The 21267-nt window shown below is 39.2% G+C and overlaps 1 protein-coding gene across 6 annotated transcripts in view; it reads left to right on the forward strand.

The window, feature by feature from the left end:
* The window catches only part of LOC309355048 (vomeronasal type-2 receptor 26-like), a 33028-nt gene that overhangs the window by 7420 nt on the left and 4341 nt on the right, over positions 1-21267 (forward strand). Inside the window, exons 1-5 of one of the 6 annotated variants that reach the window (XM_081885436.1) lie at positions 6620-6866; positions 9237-10097; positions 10452-10679; positions 11290-11416; positions 15079-16037. In XM_081885436.1, the coding sequence (XP_081741562.1) occupies positions 6705-6866; positions 9237-10097; positions 10452-10679; positions 11290-11416; positions 15079-15980 (2280 nt within the window). In that variant the 5' untranslated portion in view covers positions 6620-6704 and the 3' untranslated portion in view covers positions 15981-16037. Of the gene's footprint in view, positions 1-6619; positions 6867-9236; positions 10098-10451; positions 10680-11289; positions 11417-15078; positions 16038-20245; positions 21107-21267 lie in introns of those variants that run through there. The other 5 variants (XM_081885438.1, XM_081885434.1, XM_081885437.1 and 2 more) reach the window with 5 other exon arrangements.

The raw sequence follows: 21267 nt of genomic DNA on the forward strand, positions 1-21267 counted from the left end.
CTCGATTGGGAGCCGCCCAGAGTGGCTGGGGAAACTCAGCCAGATGGGCGGGGTATAAATAAATTATTATTATTATTATTATTATTATTGTCAAACCTACTCCAGAAAAATTCAGCAGCATTTTTGTGTATGTTTCTTCTAATATAATAATTGCAATGCAGTTTCCCCCTAAAAACCTTTTAGAAGAAATTTACCCCAATGCATCTGTATGTTATTTTCACCAATACATATCACTTTATTGATGCACCGAGTGCTTGTGCTTCAGCGTCCAGTGTTGTGATGTATCACAGGCCACTGTTTTGTTCATAATGCTATTTAGCATCTATATGAAGCTTTTGGTAGAGCTTAGGATGTTTGGGGAAAGCTGTCATAGAATCACAGAATCATAGAATTACAGAGTTGGAAGGGACCCCAAGGGTCATCTAGTTCAACTCCCTGCACTGCAGGAATCTCAAGTAAAGCATCCATGACAGGTGGCCATCCAATATTTGCTTAAAAACCTCCAAGGAAATCTGAATGCTCTGTGGATAAACTTAACCCTAGCACTGGTCAGATCTGGATCTACCAGGCTACATAATGCTGACTACTTGGGACAAAATAATATGTTTATGATTCAGGTGGAAAGAAGAAAAAATCTTCTAGCACTTTTGTTATTCATGATACAACTTCAGAAGTCAACAACACACTGGGGAAATGATAATCATACCTGTTAATGCCACTGACATTCAGCACATGCTAGCAACACACAAAAAAACAAGATTCTGAAAAAGATCTATAAAACCCTTGTATCCTTCAGAAGTAGGTCCAGATATCGGCAGGGCTCTATCATTCTTCTGTTAGATAATCTATCTTATACGTTAGGTTATATATCCACTTTTTGGTTTTAGAAACATTATGCAATGCAGTAGAGGGCACCATGGAAACTTACATTTGGAAGGGGCATTTTGTCAACAGGATCATGATGGTGATGGCATTGTTGCTTATACTGTTGTGTCATACTGTATGCAAGACACATTTCATTAATTGCAGCATACGTGATGATCCTCTCCCTATTCCTCATGAATTTTACCAATCAGGAGACCTTTTCATTGGTGGGATTGTTTCTCAAGTTGTGTTCCTATATAATGCACTCTCTTTCATGGAACAGCCTTCACAGATTGTGATTGGTGAGCCTATGTAAGACACCATCCTACTCCTCTCTCTCTCTCTCTCTCTCTCTCTCTCTCTCTCTCTCTCTCTCTCTCTCACACACACACACACACACACACACACACACACTTTTGTAATGTGTTCAGATCATAATTACCATGACACATATTTAATGAATATTGCATTTATTTATTGTGGGGTGTGATGAAAATGCTGGCAATGTTTCGACTGGTTAGTCAATATTTTGCCTTCTATATTCTATTGCTGGGCACAAGGCACCAGTAAGCCTTTCCTCATAAGTGCCAATGAAATGAATGGATCTGGTATACTACTGTTTGCCCCTGCAAAATTACCTCCAAGAGGAATATACTATGGTACCTTTATAGTCAAACGCCTTTGTTGTCCAACAAATCGGCTCCTGAACGCCACAAACCTGGAAGTGAGTATTCCGATTTGCAAACGTATTTTGGAAGCCACACATCCCGATGCGGCTTCCTCAGCTTCTGACTGAGTGCAGGAAGCTCCTGCAACCAATCGGAAGCCATGTCCTGGTTTTCAAACGATTCTGGGAGTCAAACGGACTCCCAGAATGGATTAAGTTCAGGAACCAAGGTACCACTGTACCTGTATTTAATTCTTGGCCACACTACTACTTATTTTTCAAAACATTTTGCTCCTCCTTTCTTCATTTCCATTTCTGCCCCTCCCCATGACCTTTCAATTATTTTGTGCTTTTTTAAATCTTTCATTTAACATTATTATGTTTGCACAATACAACTTGTTTCATTGGTCCTGTTGATTTTAGCCTGCACTTCACCTCGACTACTCCCAGAAAATGGAGGGAAAATTCCATTTTATTGCCACAGGTCCAACATCATATCTCACTCTCTAATGAGAGTTTGTGAATGATAGCTTTATTATTACTTATTGAAATACATTTAAATGAGCACAGATAAATTATTGTTGGGGTTGTGAATTTCAAAGGTAATTTTTTGAATTGGCCTTAAATAATTGTTGTATGGATTTCAAATGCATATAGAATATTAATGTGCATTTCTGGGGAGGGGGTCCATAATCATATTCTCAAAGAGGTCCATGACCCAGAACAGATTGAGAACCAATGCTTTAGTTCTATATTGATCAATATCTGAAATATTTAAAGGATCCCTCTTTTATTTCAGATATGGATGCCTGTGTGAAATGTCCAGAATATGAGCATCCCAACAATGACCAAATCCAATGCTTTCCCAAGGTTCCAAGCTACCTGTCCTATCTTAGCATTCTTGGCTATTTCTTTCTCTCAGATCACAATGCTTGATCTTTTATAAAGTATAATAACACTCCGATAGTCAAAGCCAACAATCAGACTCTCACCTACATCCTTCTCATCGCCCTCCTGCTTTGTTTCCTCTGCTCCTTTCTCTTCATTGGACAGCCTGGAAAGCTGACCTGTCTTTTCCAACAAATAACTGTTAGCATCATCTTCTTTGTGGCTCTTTCCAGTGTTTTGGCAAAAACCATTGCTGTAGTTTTGGCATTCATGGTAACCAAGCCAGGATCCAGGATGTGGAAATGGATAGGGAAAAGGCTGGCAAATTACATTGTCCTTTTCTGCTCCTTTATTCAGGCTTGCCTTGGTACTCTTTGGATGTAACACGAGGTACCACTGTACACTCACTGAATGGGGAAATCATACTTGAATGTAATGAGGGTTCAGTTGCCATGTTTTATGGTGACTTAGTCTATATGTGTTTGCTGGCCATTGTCAGCTTCACCTTGGCTTTCCTTGCCAGGAAGTTACCTGACAGTTTCAATGAGGCCAAATTTATCACTTTCAGCTTGCTGGTGTTTGCAGTGTTTGGTTGTCCTTTGTTCCCACCTATCGGAGCTACAAATGAAAATACATGGTAGCTGTGGAGATATTTTCCATGTTGTCCTCTGGTGCTGGGTTACTGGCTTGCATCTTTTCCTCTAAATGCTACATTATTATATTCAGACCTGAGCTGAACACCAGGGAACAACTTATCAGCAAAAAAAGTAAAAGAACATGAGTGCATATCATTATTCTGCTTGCATATGTAGTTCGTTGGAAATGCTGGTTGTAGTGATGTCATAACAATTTAGTCATAGGTACTTGCTTAAGCAAACAACTCTTCTCATAGTACTGTTTGCAGAGTTTAGCCAGAAACATTCCATTTCTTTCTCACTTTGGTTTGCTAACATTCCTTACATTTGAATAAAACAATTCTTGATTAACTGTGGAGAAGCATCTTGGTGGATTCCTAACTTAGGTCGTAACTCCAGCAAAAGATCCTAAACCTCTCAGCAGTGTCTATATGAAGATACATGAGTGCTGGCTACATACATGTGCATCCAGGGACACACTTGTAACACCCTCTGAAAGGCTTGAATAATTCTCTCCAATATTATCAGTAATCTAGTCATTCTAATAAGCAATTGCTGTATATTTGAAAGTACTGTATTAGCCTGAATACAAGCCTCATGTTTTTCCCTAATTCCTACCATGAAAAGTGTAAATGCAGCTTATATTCGCAACCTTATGGTATGCAGCCAGGAGCACAGGGGAGACAGTACCAGGAGCGTGGCAAAGCGGTGGCCGACCCAAGCATAGTTCCCTGTTGTCTCCCCCAAGGCCAGGAAAGGAGAGAGCAAGGAAAGGGGAAAGGCCACTGGCAACACAGTTCAGCTCCCCACCCCCACTATGCAGCCAGGAGCACCAAGGAATGGAGAGGCTTATATTCGGGTATTTTTAATTTTCTCTCCCCCCCCCCACTTCCAATTTTAAAGGAGCGGCTTATATTTGGACCAATACGGTATCGTTGTTATTTATGTATTTTCATTATATATATATATATATATATATATATATATATATATATATATTCTGACTGCCATACTTCTGGGGTTTTCCAGACATATCCATGATTCGTCCAAGACTTATAGCGTCTGGGGGGATTTCTGGCAATCATGAAATTGTCCAGGAAAACCCACACGTATGGCCATTCTAGAAGTGCTGGTTTTTCATTGCACTTCTTAAAAAAAACCTCAAAAACATTAAATTTCTTGGCGCTCAGGAATTATTTAAAGAAGTCCCCAAATTATTGCAGATTTGAAATCAGTGGTTAAAACAAGTGCATTTTTTAAGGATTTAGAATGGCAAGCAACTGTATACAAACATAGGTGCAAACCTGCTTCTTGATCTTAGGAACCATTATGCAAAAATTGGTTAGAATATCTCATCCAAATGTACAGAGAACAAACAACTTTCCAAAATGTATAGCAGATACATTGAAAAACTTATATCTAGATCTGGAGACAGGCAGCTTGGACCTGCTGGGGAAGTGCCACATACTACTAATTATACCTAAAATGAGAAAATAATAGTTGTATCACTCTAATAAGGAAAATTCCTAGTAGTTTTCTCATGCATGATACAACTTCACCAACACACTGGGGATGTGATAATCATCTTTAACTTTATCAAAATTATGGGTTTTTGCAACCTCTAACACAATTGACATTCAGAGCCTATTAGCAAGATCAACTATCCACATCTGAAAAATGCTATAAAACCCTTATGTTCAGAATGGGATGTAGGTAAGAACTGGGTTCTGTTACTCGCTTCTAAGTTCATTTATATATATATATATATATATATATATATATATATATATATATATATATATATATATATATATATATCTTGAGATATACAGTACCAAAACTTGATTCTGCTGTGATACTTAAAACAAATAAATCTCTGTTTCTCAACCTTTCTCTTTGACCACCATATCTTCCTAATCCCAGATTCTGACTAGGTATTTGTTAGCGCGCACACACAAAATGCAACCTGCTTATCAACTATTCACCTTACATTCTTTTGCAACAACTGATTTAGATGGCTACACCATTCTACCCCACTTTTGCACACTAAAGCATTGCTACATTTTCATTTTTCACCATTAGATGAAGAGTGAAGAAATAAATGATTTGATCCTGAATTTTGCTGACCTTAGATCCTATTTAAATCAATCAGACAACTCTGAAACAATTTAAGTCCCATTAATATAAGTGAGAGCTTAGTTACATCATTTAGTTGGCAACCAAAGGAAATACATAGTTCAATTACACTGGTGGAAAAGAGCCATTATTAACTACCTGCAGTGGTTCTCAAATTCCCTAAGATCAGTGAAGTAACAGGATCATCCACCATTCAAGTCAGTTTGTAGCAATCCTGATAAAAACTGTGTCAAATTCTGTAGAGGAAAACTTTGGAGCCCGGATTTGGCAGAGGTATTCTATCAACAGGATCATGTTGGTCATTGTGTTGCTACTAGCACTACTATGTCATGCCGTATGCAAGAAACATTCCATTAATTGCAGCATATATGATGATCCCCTTCCCATTACTCATAAATTTTACCAGTCAGGAGACCTTCTCATTGGTGAAATTGTTTCTCAAGTATTCTACCTCTATGATCTCCTCTCTTTTATGAAACAGCCTACACAGATTGTGATTTATGAACCGATGTAAGACTTCAGTTTTTTATCCTCTTTCTCTTTTCTTCATTCTTTTATATGTTTGGACCATATCAGTTGCTTGACCCATATTCATCTTGGTACAGTGATTCTCAGCTTCTTGCATGTACAGTGGTACCTCGGGTTACATACGCTTCAGGTTACATACGCTTCAGGTTACAGGCTCCGCTAACCCAGCAATATTACCTTGGGTTAAGAACTTTGCTTCAGGATGAGAACAGAAATTGCATGACAGCGGTGCAGTGGCAGCAGGAGGCCCCATTAGCTAAAGTGGTGCTTCAGGTTTAAAAAAGTTTCAGGTTAAGAACAAACCTGCAGAACGAATTAAGTACTTAACCTGAGGTACCACTGCATTGAGTGATATAATATTAATAATAATAGGTTGTTGGAGAGATGGCCAAAAAAATTTCACTCTACATCTCCCTTCTTCTCAGCATAAAAAGTTAGGAGGCATGTCATAGTTTATATATGGACTATCTACCTTGGGCTTATTGTTTGTTGTTTTTAGGCAAAGGGAGTGAATCTAATAAGTGCACATAGAAGCTAATTAAGTAGAATGACCCATCAACATTTTAAGAATTCAGCATTTCAATTCAAATATTTTATTTATCATGTCTATTATCTTCTAAGGTTTTAAAGTTACACCATTCTTGACTATATAGTTGTTTTTATTTAAGTATTTTCATAGTTAACAAGGGTACATACAACGTCTCTGATTTCAATTCACAGAGACCTTTCTACAAGTCATTTATTCTTGAAGATCAGTTCTGAAGAATAGGAACACCTTTTTATAGAAATGCCTTTTTATTGCTTCCAACACAATTGTTTTATTTATCAGCTGTAACAACTCTAAATTTCATTACAGTTCAGTGCCAAAGAACTACCAGCACATCCTGGCCTTGGCATTTGCTGTAAAAGAGATCAACGAGAGTCCCAATATTTTATCAAATCTCTCCCTGGGATTCAGCATTCTTAATAGCTACTACACTGCAAGGATGACCTACAAGGCCACCCTCAGTCTGCTTTCTGCACAACATAGGTTTGTCCCCAACTTCAAGTGTCACAACCAGAACAATCTGATAGCTGTCATTGGAGGATGTCTTTCTGAGATCTCTGTCAATGTGGCCATCATTTCAGCAATCCACAAAACTCCACAGGTAAGCTGTGGTGTTATGGTGATTTTACAATTGTGGCACACCATCATGATTTCAGTAGTTACCCGTGATATTTTGGTTAGAAACTACTTTGGGCCAAGTTATTTGATATTCTTGGTCTATCACTAGTAGTATAAGATGTTGGATACACCTTGTAAATGCAAGTTATGGTAATGGTAAAAAAGCTTTAATGTGACTGCAACAGGAGTGTAATGGACTCATTTGTACTGTTGAACCCCGAGAGTGGATCCAATACTTCCAATCATTGTTTTATAATAAGGAAGCTCAGTTAACAAGCCGAGCGTCCAATAGAGATTTCACCTCAATGGCCACCCGTAACCACAGAGGAAGTAGAGAATTTGATGGCACAGCTAAAGAACAAAAAGGCCCCTGGCATAAAATTATATGCAAAACACCTCTATATCAAATTAACTAGTTGGATGGATGCTGAGACTATCTTGACGGAGGAGCAAGCTGGATTTAGGCAAGGCAGATCTACCATAGATCACTGTTTTGTCCTAGCACATCTCATCAATAAATGTGCCAAGAAAACCTGTGGGGTCTTATATGTAGCCTTCATTGACTTGAAGGCTGCCTTTGATTTAATTACACGAGTAAGACTCTGGGCCAAATTGAATACATCCAGTATAGATAAAAGATTACTAATTTTGATTAATGGCCTATATAAAGATACTGTGCTGTACGTAAGATCTTCCACAAATGGCCAACTCATAGGCCCTGTACCAGCCACCAAGGGGGTTAAGCAAGGCTGCATTCTAGCCCCAGCTTTATTTAACCTATATATCAATGGCATGGTTAAAAGCTTAACATCTCCGGAGTTTAATGCTCCCAAATTAGCCACAAAACCAATCTCAGTGTTCTTATATGCTGATGATGCGGTTCTCCTATCCTGAACAAAAATAGGCCTAAAAAGGTTGATAGGAGAATTCTTAGCATACTGCAGGAGAGAACAGCTGGTGGCAAACTATCAGAAAACCAAAGTCATGGTTTTCACAAGGAAACATAGATCACATAGCTGGAGCATCGACAATTATCCAATTGAGCAGGTTAAAGCCTTTAAATACCTGGGCATAGTCTTCCAGGCATTGGGGTCATGGGATGTACACGAAAAATGTGTTAAAGAAAAAGCAGCCCAAAGTGCTAAGATGTTGTCCTGTTTTTTCCATACGAAGGGCGGCAAATACATCCCATCAGCCCTAGAAGTTTTCCAAGCCAAATCTTAGGTGCAGATACTTTACAGGGCCCAAATTTGGACGGGTAATCATTGTAGCATTCTTGAAACTGTCCAATCCAAATTTTCAAGGCAGATTTTTTCTGTACCACCCTGTGTCCAGAATGCAGCATTATGACTGGAGGCAAGTCTTCCCTCTGTAGAAACTCAGTCCTGGCAAAGAACTCTTAATTATTGGCTCCGTCTAAATTTAAATCCACCCGGTCTACTGCCCTTAGTGACACAAGACCCCCACAAAAGTGGGTTGTTTTAAAAATGTGCACCAAAACCACCTCTCCTGTGGACTACACCCACATCAGCTTCTTATGACGGGCTTTATTAAAGCAAAAAGGCTAATTGGACAGTGTCTGAAGGACTTAGAGCAACAGAACAATCCGGCCATTATAAAGAAATTCTGTCCTTGGTATGCCTTTTTTTCACCTTCTCAGTTTGATTCCCTGGCACCATATTTGTATAAATTAACTATCACAAAATACAGATGTGCCTTCACATTGGCCAGATTAGATGTGATGCCCTCTGCCGTACTTGAGGCAGATACCAAAAGATTCCAATTGAGAAACGACTCTGCCCCTGTGGAGATGGTAATCTGGAAACAGTGGCTCATGTTCTCCTGTCCTGTCCCCTTTATTTTTCTATACACTATAAATTGGAAAATGTCAAATAAATTGTTTGTTTTTACTGCATAATGATTTATTGCTCCTTAGGTGATTGTATTCCTCTCACGTGCCATCATGTTTTTGACACTATGATGAATAGAACATGTTCCTATATCAATCAATCAATCATATATAAACCATATAAATTACAGAACAGAAATACATGTACTATAGATCCTACCTCCTGATTATCAAAGGTACATGCCCTTAAATAAAGAGGGAGCCAGCATACCTGCCTCAAAGCACTTGGGATGGAATGACATCTAGCCAGAAGAAAGGTTCTGCAATATTAAATAACATTAGATATAAGAGCAGTTCAACAATTGAACAGCCAACTGTTGCAGCTCCTCTTGCTCTCAATATCCACAGGTTGTTTGACCCAATTGCCGACAGGACTCACTGAAATACGTTGATAGAATATGTTTTTGGGATCCATTTGAATAATGCTTATAAATTTCCTTCCAGCTCACTTATGGATCATTTCTGCCAGGAAAGCATGCTAAAATGCAATACCCTTTTTTGTATCAGATGGTCCCAAATGAAGCCCACCAGCACATAGGAGGAGTGCGCTTACTTCAGCATTTTGGATGGACATGGGTTGGACTTATTGCTGTGGATGATGACAAAGGGGACAGGTTTTTACAAACAATTGTGCCAATGCTTTCACAAAATGGCATCTGCTATTCTTTCATATTAAGACTACCAAAATGGAATTATCTGGATGAAATTATAGACTTGGCAGTACAGCATTTTGACAGCTATACAATTGCATTTGAGGCAACAGCTAAAGTATTTTTTGTATATGGAGAACCTCCATCTTTTCAAGGTTTGAGAGTATTGCTGTTTGCAGCACCCTTCTTCTCTTTGCCACCTCTGGGTAGAGTGTGGATTGTTACATCTCACTGGGATTTTGCATCACTTTCTGTTCAAAAAGATTGGGATTTACAAAGCTTTCATGGTACCATATCCTTCACAGCTCACTCAAATCAGCCATCAGGATTCCCAAAGTTTCTTCAGATGCTAAAACCATCCTGGGAAAAAGGAGATGGCTTTATCCAAGACTTCTGGGAGCAGGCATTCAGCTGTTCACTAGAAATGTCTATGGGCCAAGAGAAGAACCAGAAGAAAACCTGCACAGGGGAAGAGAACCTGGAGAGTCTTCCTGGAAGTGTATTTGAAATGAGCATGACTGGACACAGCTACAATGTCTACAATGCAGTACATGCAGTGGCACTTTCCTTGCATGCCATATACAAATCCAGCCCCAATGAGAGAAGGTTGATAGAAGGGGAGAAACTGTTTTTTCAAAATGTTCAACCATGGCAGGTAACTGTAACTCATGTAAATGAGAAAGATGAGCTAGCTTTCGATAAAAAATAAAAGGGATTATATATTTGCATAATATAGTCCCACTATTTTTGTGCTTTTCATTTCATTTCAATCTTCGTTTTGTTTCTTTCAAATTCATTTTGGTAAGAAATACCAACCATGTGATAAAATAAGGTAGGGTTGCTGTGTGTGTGTGTGTGTGTGTGTGTTGTAAATAAACATAACCAGTTTCCTATTTGGAGCCAACAGAGGGAAGTGGCATTGAGTACTATAAAGTTTTCACACGTGCTGTCCAAATAAAATGAAAGACAAACCTAATAGTCCCTTTCTCTATATTCTCTTTCAATCTAGATCCATAACTTTCTCAGAGGCTTCACATTCAACAACAGTGCTGGAGATACTGTGTGCTTTGATGAAAATGGGGAATTAGTTGTAGGTTTTGACATTACAAACTGGTTGATTTCCCCTAATAGTTCGGTAATTAGATTCAAAGTTGGAAGACTGGAACCTCAGGCTCCGACTGGCAAAGAGTTAATCATTCATGATGATCAAATTGTGTGGCATCAAAGTTTTAATCAGGTGAAATATAGCTGCCTGTTTATTTTGTGTCTGTGACCAATTTTTGTCCTGTAAGCCATTTTATGTAAGCCATTGAAAACAACTTTGTACATTCCAGTTTTAATTTTGGTAAAAGCCAACAGAAAGGGTTGTACATGCCCATAAACACATATTTAAATCTCCCACAGCGGCAAATGGGAGGCATCACCACCCTCGGTGGCTTCCAAAATAATGAAAACACAGCAAAACATCAAATATTAAAAACTTCAATGATATAGGGCTGCCTTCAGATGTATTCAAAAGGTTGTGTAGATGTTTTCATGTTTGACATCTGATGGGAGGGTGTTCCAAAGGGTGGGTGTCTGGTTCCCTGTAATTTCCCTTGTCACAGTGAGGGGAATGCCATAAGGCACTCAGAACTAGACTTCAGTGTCCATACTAAATGATGTGTATGCAGATGCTCCTTCGGGTTTACAGGGCCGAGGCTGTTTAGGGCTTGGGCAAATGCCACAAGGCATTTGTACAGGGCTCACCCACGTTCTACCCCTCATATATGCTAGCTGTTGGAGAGGTGGATGACTGAGGAGCATTAATCTGTAATTGCAAATCCCACTTTGATGTTTCTCTATAGGTGTATCCACTTTCTATGTGCAATGACAACTGTTATCCTGGCTACAGCAGGAAAAAGAAAGAAGGGGAGAAATTTTGCTGCTACGATTGTGCTCCATGTCCAGAAGGAATGGTCTCTAAGTGGAAAGGTAGGAGGCATAATGTACAGAAATATCAATACAGTTCCATAACATAGGATGTTTCTTTGGAGAATCTGTAACCCATTGAATGTATATGAAGGTAGTGTGCAACATAGGTTTAAAACAAGTAACAATCCCCCCCCCCACCAAACAAAATTATCACTTTTAAAGACATTATGGTTTGGATGCTGTGTAGCATTAAAGTCCCATAGTGTCACCCTTGTTCCACCAGACAGTGTTTTTGTGCCAGTAGAACTTTGCTGCACAAGAGAATGCATGAGAAGGTTGCTCACTACTTTGTTGTGCAATAGATTGCACAAGGTTGTGCAGTGAAGTTGCCCTGATGCAACTGTTGCATTGGCTTCCTCTGCTGAGCAACGGTAAAATTCACTGATCTGCTAGAACAAGAGCCCTTTGGCTAGCAGACAGAGAAACTCAAGACAATGTACATGGGCCTTCCAGGAGGCCTTGCAACTAAAATTCACAAATTAAATGAACATACCAACATTTGGATTTGAAGGGCACTTTGTGAATACTTCACATCCATAATCCCAGGAAATCCAAAAAACCCTGTAAAAATGTTTATTACTGTTAAATGAAGAAGTGTAGAAATGAAAACTATATTTCTCACTGTGGGTCTCCCCCCCCTTTTCTTTTTTCTTTTGCCAAGATCTTCATACTATTGTTATACTGAAAGCAATCCTCTAATGCGTGAAAAGTTTTCTTCCAATGCTTGCAGACTGCTTTACAAAAATAATAATTGTCTTCATTTTTTTTTTTTGATGTGGGATTGAAATTGCCTTAAAATTATGAGGTGGCCAAGGGTGGTGTGTCCATTAAACATTTGTCCTCTGCTTATTACATCATCTTCCTGTCACTCATTGAAACACATGAAGCCATGGAGAATGGTTGCCAAGTACCTGAGAATATTGTGAACACTGGTTTGGTATTTACATGAAGTTCTTACATTTACCTTTAAAAAACCCTCTGCTCCCATTTCTTTAAAAGTGCATCAGGAGATACCATTGGGTTTTCAGGAAGCCTGGGTATCCAAGAACATTGCCAAAAGCTGACCACTTTGTTTAAAGACAGGATTCTCACAAAACTCCTCAGTCCCCAAGAAAGTCAAATCAGCACTGTTGTTTAGTCAGTTTGCCGTGTCTGACTCTTCGTGACCCCATGGACCAGAGCATGCCAGGCACTCCTGTCTTCCACTGCCTCCCGCAGTTTGGTCAAATTCATGTTGGTAGCTTCAAGAACACTGTCCAACCATCTCATCCATTGTAGTCCCCTTCTTCTTGTGCCCTCAATCTTTCCCAACATCAGGGTTTTTCCAGGAAGACTTCTTTTCTCATGAGGTGGCCAAAGTATTGGAGCCTCAGCTTCAGGATCTGTCCTTCCAGTGAGCACTGAGGGCTGATTTCCTTCAGAATGGATAGGTTTGATCTTCTTGTAATCCATGTGACTCTCAAGAGTCTCCTCCAGCACCATAATTCAAAAGCATCAATTCTTCAGCGATTAACCTTCTTTTTTTGGTTCAGCTCTCACTTCTTGGAAACCATAGCTTTAACTATACGGACCTTTGTCGGCAAGGTGATGTCTCTGCTTTTTAAGATGCTGTCTAGGTTTGTCATTGCTTTTCCCCCCAAGAAGCAGGTGTCTTTTAATTTCGTGACTGCTCTCACCATCTGCAGTAATCATGGAGCCCAAGAAAGTAAAATCTCTCACTGCCTCCATTTTTTCCCCTTCTATTTGCCAGGAGGTGATGGGACCAGTGGCCATGATCTTCGTTTTTTTGATGTTAAGCTTCAGACCATATTTTGCGCTCTCCTCTTTCACCCTCATTAAAAGGTTCTTTAATTCATCCTCACTTTCTGCCGTCAAAGTTGTGTCATCTGCATATCTGAGGTTGTTGATATTTCTTCCGCCAATCTTAATTCCTGCTGGGGATTTTGCATGATGAATTCTGCATATAAGTTAAATAAGCAGGGAGACAATATACAGCCTTGTCGTACTCCTTTCCCAATTTTGAACCAATCAGTTGTTCCATATCCAGTTCTAACTGTAGCTTCTTGTCCCACATAGAGATTTCTCAGGAGACAGATGAGGTGATCAGGAACTCCCATTTCTTTAAGAACTTGCCATAGTTTGCTGTGGTCAACACAGTCAAAGGCTTTTGCATAGTCAATGAAGCAGAAGTAGATGTATTTCTGGAACTCTCTAGCCTTCTCCATAATACAGCACATGTTTGCAATTTGGTCTCTGGTCCTCTGCCCCTCTGAAATCCATCTTGCACTTCCCAGAGTTCTCGGTCCACATATTGCTTAAGCCTGCTTTGTAGAATCTTAAGCATAACTTTGCTAGCATGTGAAATGAGTGCAATTGTGTGGTAGTTGGAGCATGTGCCCATCTTTGGGATTGGGATGTACACTGATCTTCTCCAATCTTCTGGTCCCTGCTGAGTTTTCCAAACTTACTAGCATAAGTGCGTGTTCCTCGCTTCCACTGCGTATTCATAACGAATTGAATTAGATTGTATCTTACTGCCCAGTGGTTTTCCCTACTTTCTTCAGTTTAAGCTTGAATTTTGCTCTAAGAAGCTGATGATCTGACCCACAGTCAGCTCCAGGTCTTGTCTTTGCTGACTGTATAGAGCTTCTCCATCTTTGGCTGCAAAGAATATAATCAATCTGATTTCAATGCTGCCCATCAGGTGATGTCCATGTGTAGAGTCGTCTCTTGTGTTGTTGGAAAAGAGTGTTTTTGATGACCACCTTGTTCTCTTGACAGAATTCTAGTAGGCTTTGCCCTGCTTTGTTTTGAACTCCGAGGCCGAACTTGCCAGTTGTTCCTATCCTCTTTTCTAATTTTCGGACATGATTTCTTTTTAATAAGTTAGTGGAGATTTGTTTTTTTTTAATGAGGTGAGTTTTAGCATACCTCAGCAACCTACTACAGTGGTCCCTCGGGTTACAAACACCTTGGGCTACAAAAAATGTGGGTTACAGACTCCACTAACACAGAAATAGTACCTCGGGTTAAGAAATTTGCTTCAGGATGAGAACAGAAATCGTGCTCCAGCAGTGTGGCGGCAGCGGAAGGCCCCATTAGCTGAAGTGGTACCTCAGGTTAAGAACAGTTTCATGTTAAGAACAGACCCCCAGAAAGAATTAAGTTCATAACCAGAGGTACCACTGTAAAATAATGGAATTTATTAAATTAGGGAGTTACTAATGTCCAAAAAACATTTAGAGGAGGTTGATGATTTACATTTACATCCCACCTTTAATCCAAGGAGCTCAAGATTGTCTTCACTGTTCTCACCCATCTCTGTTGTATCCTCACAAAAATCGACAATAAGCTGAAAGACAGTGATTGGCTCAGGAAGCTTTGTAGCTGAATGCAGATTTAAACCCTGGTCTTCTAGATCCTAGTCCAACACTAACCATTGTGTGACACTGGGTGTACAGTATACCATTTCAACATCATCCACAGATTTATTTGGAACTGCAACAAAAATGCTCTCACTCCCTTTTAGAAATGTGGAGTTGACCAAAGGACTAAAAGAAGACAAAATGAGACACTTCAGTTGTCTAGATAAATGTTGGTCAGCACCTTTAAATAATTATTTAAAATACTGTAATTTAAATAATTCTTCTTCTTTTTTCCAGACATGGATGCCTGTGCCAATTGTCCAGAAGATCAGTATCCCAATAAGGAAAAAACTCAATGTATTCCCAAAGTTCCAAGCTACCTCTCTTACGAAGAGAATTTAGGGGTCAGTTTAGTTACCTTAGCTATTACTTTCTCCTTCCTCACAACCTTAGTACTCTTAACCTTTGTGAAGCACAGCGATACCCCCATAGTCAAAGCCAACAACCACACCTTGACCTACATCCTTCTCATCTCCCTCCTCCTTTGCTTCCTCTGCTCCTTCCTCTTCATTGGAAAGCCTGGAAAGGCAATCTGCCTTCTCCGACAAACAGCATTTGGCATTGTCTTCTCTGTGGCCCTTTCCAGCATTTTGGCAAAAACCATCACTGTGGTTCTGGCATTCATGGCAACCAAGCCAGGATCTAGGATGAGGAAGTGGGTGGGGAAAGAACTTTCATATTCTATTGTCCTTTCTTGCTCATTCGTTCAAACTGGCATCTGTACTCTTTGGTTGAGAACTTCCCCTCCATTCCCAGATACAGATATGCACTCAGTCATGGGGGAAATAGTACTGGAATGTAAGGAGGGTTCAGCTGTCATGTTTTACTGTGTCTTGGGCTATATGGGTTTTTTGGCCATTGTCAGTTTCTTTGTAGCTTTCCTAGCCAGGAAACTACCTGACAGTTTCAATGAGGCCAAATTTATCACTTTCAGCATGTTGGTTTTTTGCAGTGTTTGGTTAACCTTCATTCCAACCTACCAGAGCACCAAAGGGAAATACATGGTAGCTGTGGAGAGTTTCTCCATATTATCCTCCAGTGCTGGATTACTGGGTTGCATATTTTTCCCTAAATGTTACATCATTGTGCTTAGGCCAGAGTTGAACAGCAAGGCACAACTGATAAACAGAAAAAAGTGAGGGAAAAGCAATAAACCCATTCAGCTCTTATATAGAAAATAATGGAAATGCTGGTGAAGGTGAATATTGGAAATGCTGGTGAATTCATGAGAATTCAAGCACAGGTGCTGTCTTAAATAAACATTCCACACTCAATTTATGGGGAATGGAGTTGAAATGGAACAATCCTGTTTCAATTCCCCCCAAACCCTACTTCAGATTTGCTTCTATGGACCTACTGTTGGAGTAACAGTTACCTATTTCACAAAAAAGGTAGCTATTCTCACTCTTCAATTGTTATTTATTTATATTACAAATATATAAACCATTTATAGCTATTGAAGATGTATTCAATTAGGCAGCATTCTGTTCTCACAGTAGATAACCAGATGCCTTTCAGAAATACACAAGCAGGACCTGAATACAAGAGCACTTTCTCTTTCTCCAGTTTCCAGCAACGGGTATTCAGAAGCCTACTGTCTACAGATGTGGAGGCAGCACATAGCCTCCATGATGGCTAGTAGCCATTGCAAGCCTTCTCCTTCATGGAAATTTGTACATGAAATTTGAGTTCTTCTTTTTAATGAATGTAGTCATACTACATATGACATAGTTTGAGGGCTATTAATAATATACATTTAAATGCTTAAAATGCTATGTTTGAATGTATTGTATGTAAAATGCTGTGCAGAGAGCTCAACATTAGGTTGTCTGTACCTAAATGTGGGGAAGAAAAGGGTAGATGTTTCAATTCATACTTGATGACTCATCCCAGAAATTCTTCCGGCTGCAATCTCTTTGCCAGCAGGAAGATGAAACCTGAGGACTTCAGTCGTTGAAGCTCAGCAATGATGAACATGCAAGATGCTTACATAGGCTCTCTCTGTGGGACTAGAGAAATAAAATTTATTGAACTGTATTAAGGACTAAAAAGAAGATGGGACCACATTGCTTGCTGGCCATGAAGGGAGAGAGCAAGGAAAGGGAAAGGCTGCTGTCAACACAGTGGCTCCCTCCCCCCCAGTATGCCGCCAGGAGCACCGAGGAATAGAGGGACATATATTCGGGTCTTTTTTCCTGTTTCCTCCCCCTCCCCCTCCAATTGATGTATGGCAACCCATTCTGGAAGTGCTGATTTTTCATTGCACTTCATTAAAAAACCTCAAAAACATTAAACTTGTTGGTGCCCAGTTATTATTTAAAGAAGTCCCCAAATCATTGCAGTTTTGAAATCAGTGGTTAAAATAAAGACTCTCCTCCCTGAAAGAGAGGGGAGTGGTTGTGGACGGGAGCTCGAACACCGCCCATCAGGGGGCATTGCCCCCTGCCTCCAGCTCACCTGGCTCGCACTCACGCCCCCCGGTGGCCACCCAACCAGGTGCCGCGATGGGGGCGTGTTCAGCAGCCTTTTGCTGCAGTGCCAGCCTTTCCCTGGCCTCATTCCTCATCGTCATCCCGTCACGAGTTAAAATAAGTGCATTTTTTAAGGATTTAGAATGGCAAGCAAGTGTATTCAAACATAGGTGAGCAAACAACTTTCCAAAATGTATAGTAGATACATGGAAAAACTTATATCTAGATCTGGAGACAGGCAGCTTGGACCTGCTGAGGAAGTGCCACATACTACTAATTATACCTAAAATGAGAAAATAATAGTTGTAGGACTCCAATAAGGAGCTTCACCAACACACTGGGGACATGAAAATGATCCTTAACTTTATCTAAATTATGGGTTTTTGCGCAATTGACATTCAGAGCCTGTTAGCAAGATCAACAATCAGCATCTGAAAAATACTATAAAACCCTTATGTTCAGAACAGGATCTAGGTAAGAACTGGGTTGTTACTCTCTTCTAAGTTCATTTTTTAAAATGAATTGAGGTATACAGTACCAAAACTTGATTCTGCTGTGATACTTAAAACAAATAAATCTATGTTTCTCAGCAGTGATCATGTTGGTCATTGTGTTTCTACTAGCATTATTATGTCATGCCGTATGCAAGAAACATTCCATTAATTGCAGCATATATGATGATCCCCTTCCCATTACTCATAAATTTTACCAGTCAGGAGACCTTCTCATTGGTGAAATTGTTTCTCAAGTATTCTTCCTCTATGATCTCCTCTCTTTTATGGAACAGCCTACACAGATTGTTATTTATGAACCTATGTAAGACTTCAGTTTTTTATCCTCTTTCTCTTTTCTTCATTCTTTTATATGTTTGGACCATATCAGTTGCTTGACCTTGGGCTTATTTTTTGTTGTTTTTAGGCAAAGGGAGTGAATCCAATAAGTGCACATAGAAGCTCATTAAATAAAATGAACCATCAACATTTTGAGAATTCAGCTCTTCAATTTAAATGTTTTATTTATCATGTCTATTATATTCTAAGGTTTTAAAGTTACACCACATTCTTGACTATATACGGTAGTTTTTATTAAAGTATTTTAATAGTTAACAAGGGTACATACAACGGCTCTGATTTCAATTCACAGAGACCTTTCTACAGGTCATTTATTCTTGAAGATCAGTTCTGAAGAATAGGAACACCTTTTTATTGCTTCCAGCACAATTGTTTTATTTATCAGCTGCAACAACTCTAAATGTCATTACAGTTCTGTGCCAAAGAACTACCAGCACATCCTGGCCTTGGCATTTGCTGTAAAAGAGATCAACGAGAGTCCCAACATTTTATCAAATCTCTCCCTGGGATTCAGCATTCTTAATAGCTACTACACGGCAAGAATGACCTACAAGGCCACCCTCAGTCTGCTTTCTGCACAACATAGGTTTGTCCCCAACTTCAAGTGTCACAACCAGAACAATCTGATAGCTGTCATTGGAGGATGTCTTTCTGAGATCTCAGTCAATGTGGCCATCATTTCAGCAATCCACAAAACTCCACAGGTAAGCTGTGGTGGTATGGTGATTTTACAATTGTGGCACACCATCATGATTTCAGAAGTTGTCTGTGATATTTTGATTAGAAACTACTTTGGGCCAAGTTATTTGATATTCTTGGTCTATCACTAGTACTATAAGATGTTGGATGCAACTTGTAAATGCAGATAATGGTAATATTAAAAAAAGCTTTAATGTGACAAAAAAAATCTTATAGAAATTAGTAAGAAGCAGAAACTTTTATATACACTTCCATAGATAGAAATATCTATATACACATAAACTGGTCAATTATTGAGAAAATTATTTTCAGCAATTAAATTTGGAAACACCAGTGAATGAAAACAGAATTGACTGAGGAATGTGGGAGCTTTATGTCTACACATTCCATGTTTTAAAAGCTGTAAGATGGAGCCAAGCTATTTGATATTCTTGGTCTATCACTAGTAGTATTAGATGTTGGGTGCAACTTGTAAATGCAAATAATGGTAAAGGTAAAAAAGCTTTAATGTAAGCGAAAAAGTCTTCTAGAATCTAATAAGAAACAGAAACTTTTCTGCACATTTCCATGTAAACAAAGATACAAGCATTTTGAGCAGTTAAATTTGGAATCATCAGGATCTTCAAGAATTCAGGTGTATTTTTCTATAAAAAGAGGTGCCAGAACTCATGATGAACACCTCCCTTGTTCTCTTGTAATGGCAATGGTGCCCACCTGAGAGGTACCAGAATTGAGTTCCAACAAGTTCGGGCTGAAGAAAGTCCCTGATACTATAAAACTGAGTCTCCAGGAAGATATCATGTTTATTGGGAACATACTTTGAAAATATATATTGGCTCAGTTGTCAAAATATTTCTGTGTTCCAGATTTATAAAGATATGAAATGTTTACTGCAAAACTTCCCCCCTATACACTATAAATTGGAAGATGACAAATAATTTGTTTGTTTTTACTGCATAATGATTTATTGTTCCTTAGGTCATTGTATTCTGCCCATGTGTCACCATGTGTTTGACACTATGATGAATAGAACATGTTCCTATATCAATCAATCATATATAAACCATATAAATTACAGAACAGAAATACATGTACTATAGATCCTACCTCCTGAATATCACAGGGACATACCCTTAAAGAAAGAGGGAGCCAGAATACCTGTCCCAAAGCACTTGGGATGGAATGACATCTAGCCAGAATAAATGTTCTGCAGTATTAGATAATATTGGATGCAAGAGCACTTCAACATTTGAATATTGTGGCTCCTCTTGCTCTCATTATTCACAGGTTGTTTGACCCAATTGCCTAAAGGACTCACTGAAAAACATTAATAAAATATGTTTTTGGAATCCATTTGAATAATGCTTATAAATTTCCTTCCAGCTCACTTATGGATCATTTCTGCCAGGACAGCATGCTAAAATGCAATACCCTTTTTTGTATCAGATGGTCCCAAATGAAGCCCACCAGCACATAGGAGTGGTACGCTTACTTCAGCATTTTGGATGGACATGGGTTGGGCTTGGTGCTGTGGATGATGACAAAGGGGACAAGTTTATACAGACAATTGTGCCAATGCTTTCACAAAATGGCATCTGCTATTCTTTCATAGTAAGACTACCAAAATGGAATTATCTGGATGAAATTATAGACTTGGCAGTACAGCATTTTGAAAGCTATACCGTTGCATTTCAGGCAACAGCTAAAGTATTTTTTGTATATGGAGAACCTCCATCTTTTCAAGGTTTGAGAGTATTGCTGTTTGCAGCACCCTTCTTCTCTTTGCCACCTCTGGGTAGAGTGTGGATTGTTACATCTCACTGGGATTTTGCATCACTTTCTGTTCAAAAAGATTGGGATTTACAAAGCTTTCATGGTACCATATCCTTCACAGCTCACTCAAATCAGCCATCAGGATTCCCAAAGTTCCTTCAGATGCTAAAACCATCCTGGGAAAAAGGAGATGGCTTTATTCAAGACTTCTGGGAACAGGCATTCAGCTGTTCACTAGAAATGTCTATGAGCCAAGAGAAGAACCAGAAGAAAACCTGCACAGGGGAAGAGAACCTGGAGAGTCTTCCTGGAAGTGTATTTGAAATGAGCATGACTGGACACAGCTACAATGTCTACAATGCAGTACATGCAGTGGCACTTTCCTTGCATGCCATATACAAATCCAGCCCCAATGAGAAAAGGTTGATAGAAGGGGAGAAACAGTTTTTTCAGAAAGTTCAACCATGGCAGGTAACTGTAACTCATGTAAAAGTGAAAGATAAGCTAGCTTTTGATAAGAAAATCAAAGGGGTTATATATCTGTACAATATAGTCTCACTATTTTTGTGCTTTTCATTTCATTTCATTTCATTTCAATCTTCATTTTTTCTTTCAAATTCATTTTGGTAACA

Source organism: Podarcis melisellensis, assembly GCF_964234715.1.
Source record: "Podarcis melisellensis genome assembly, chromosome: 13".
In the NCBI taxonomy this organism is placed as follows: Eukaryota; Metazoa; Chordata; class Lepidosauria; order Squamata; family Lacertidae; genus Podarcis; species Podarcis melisellensis.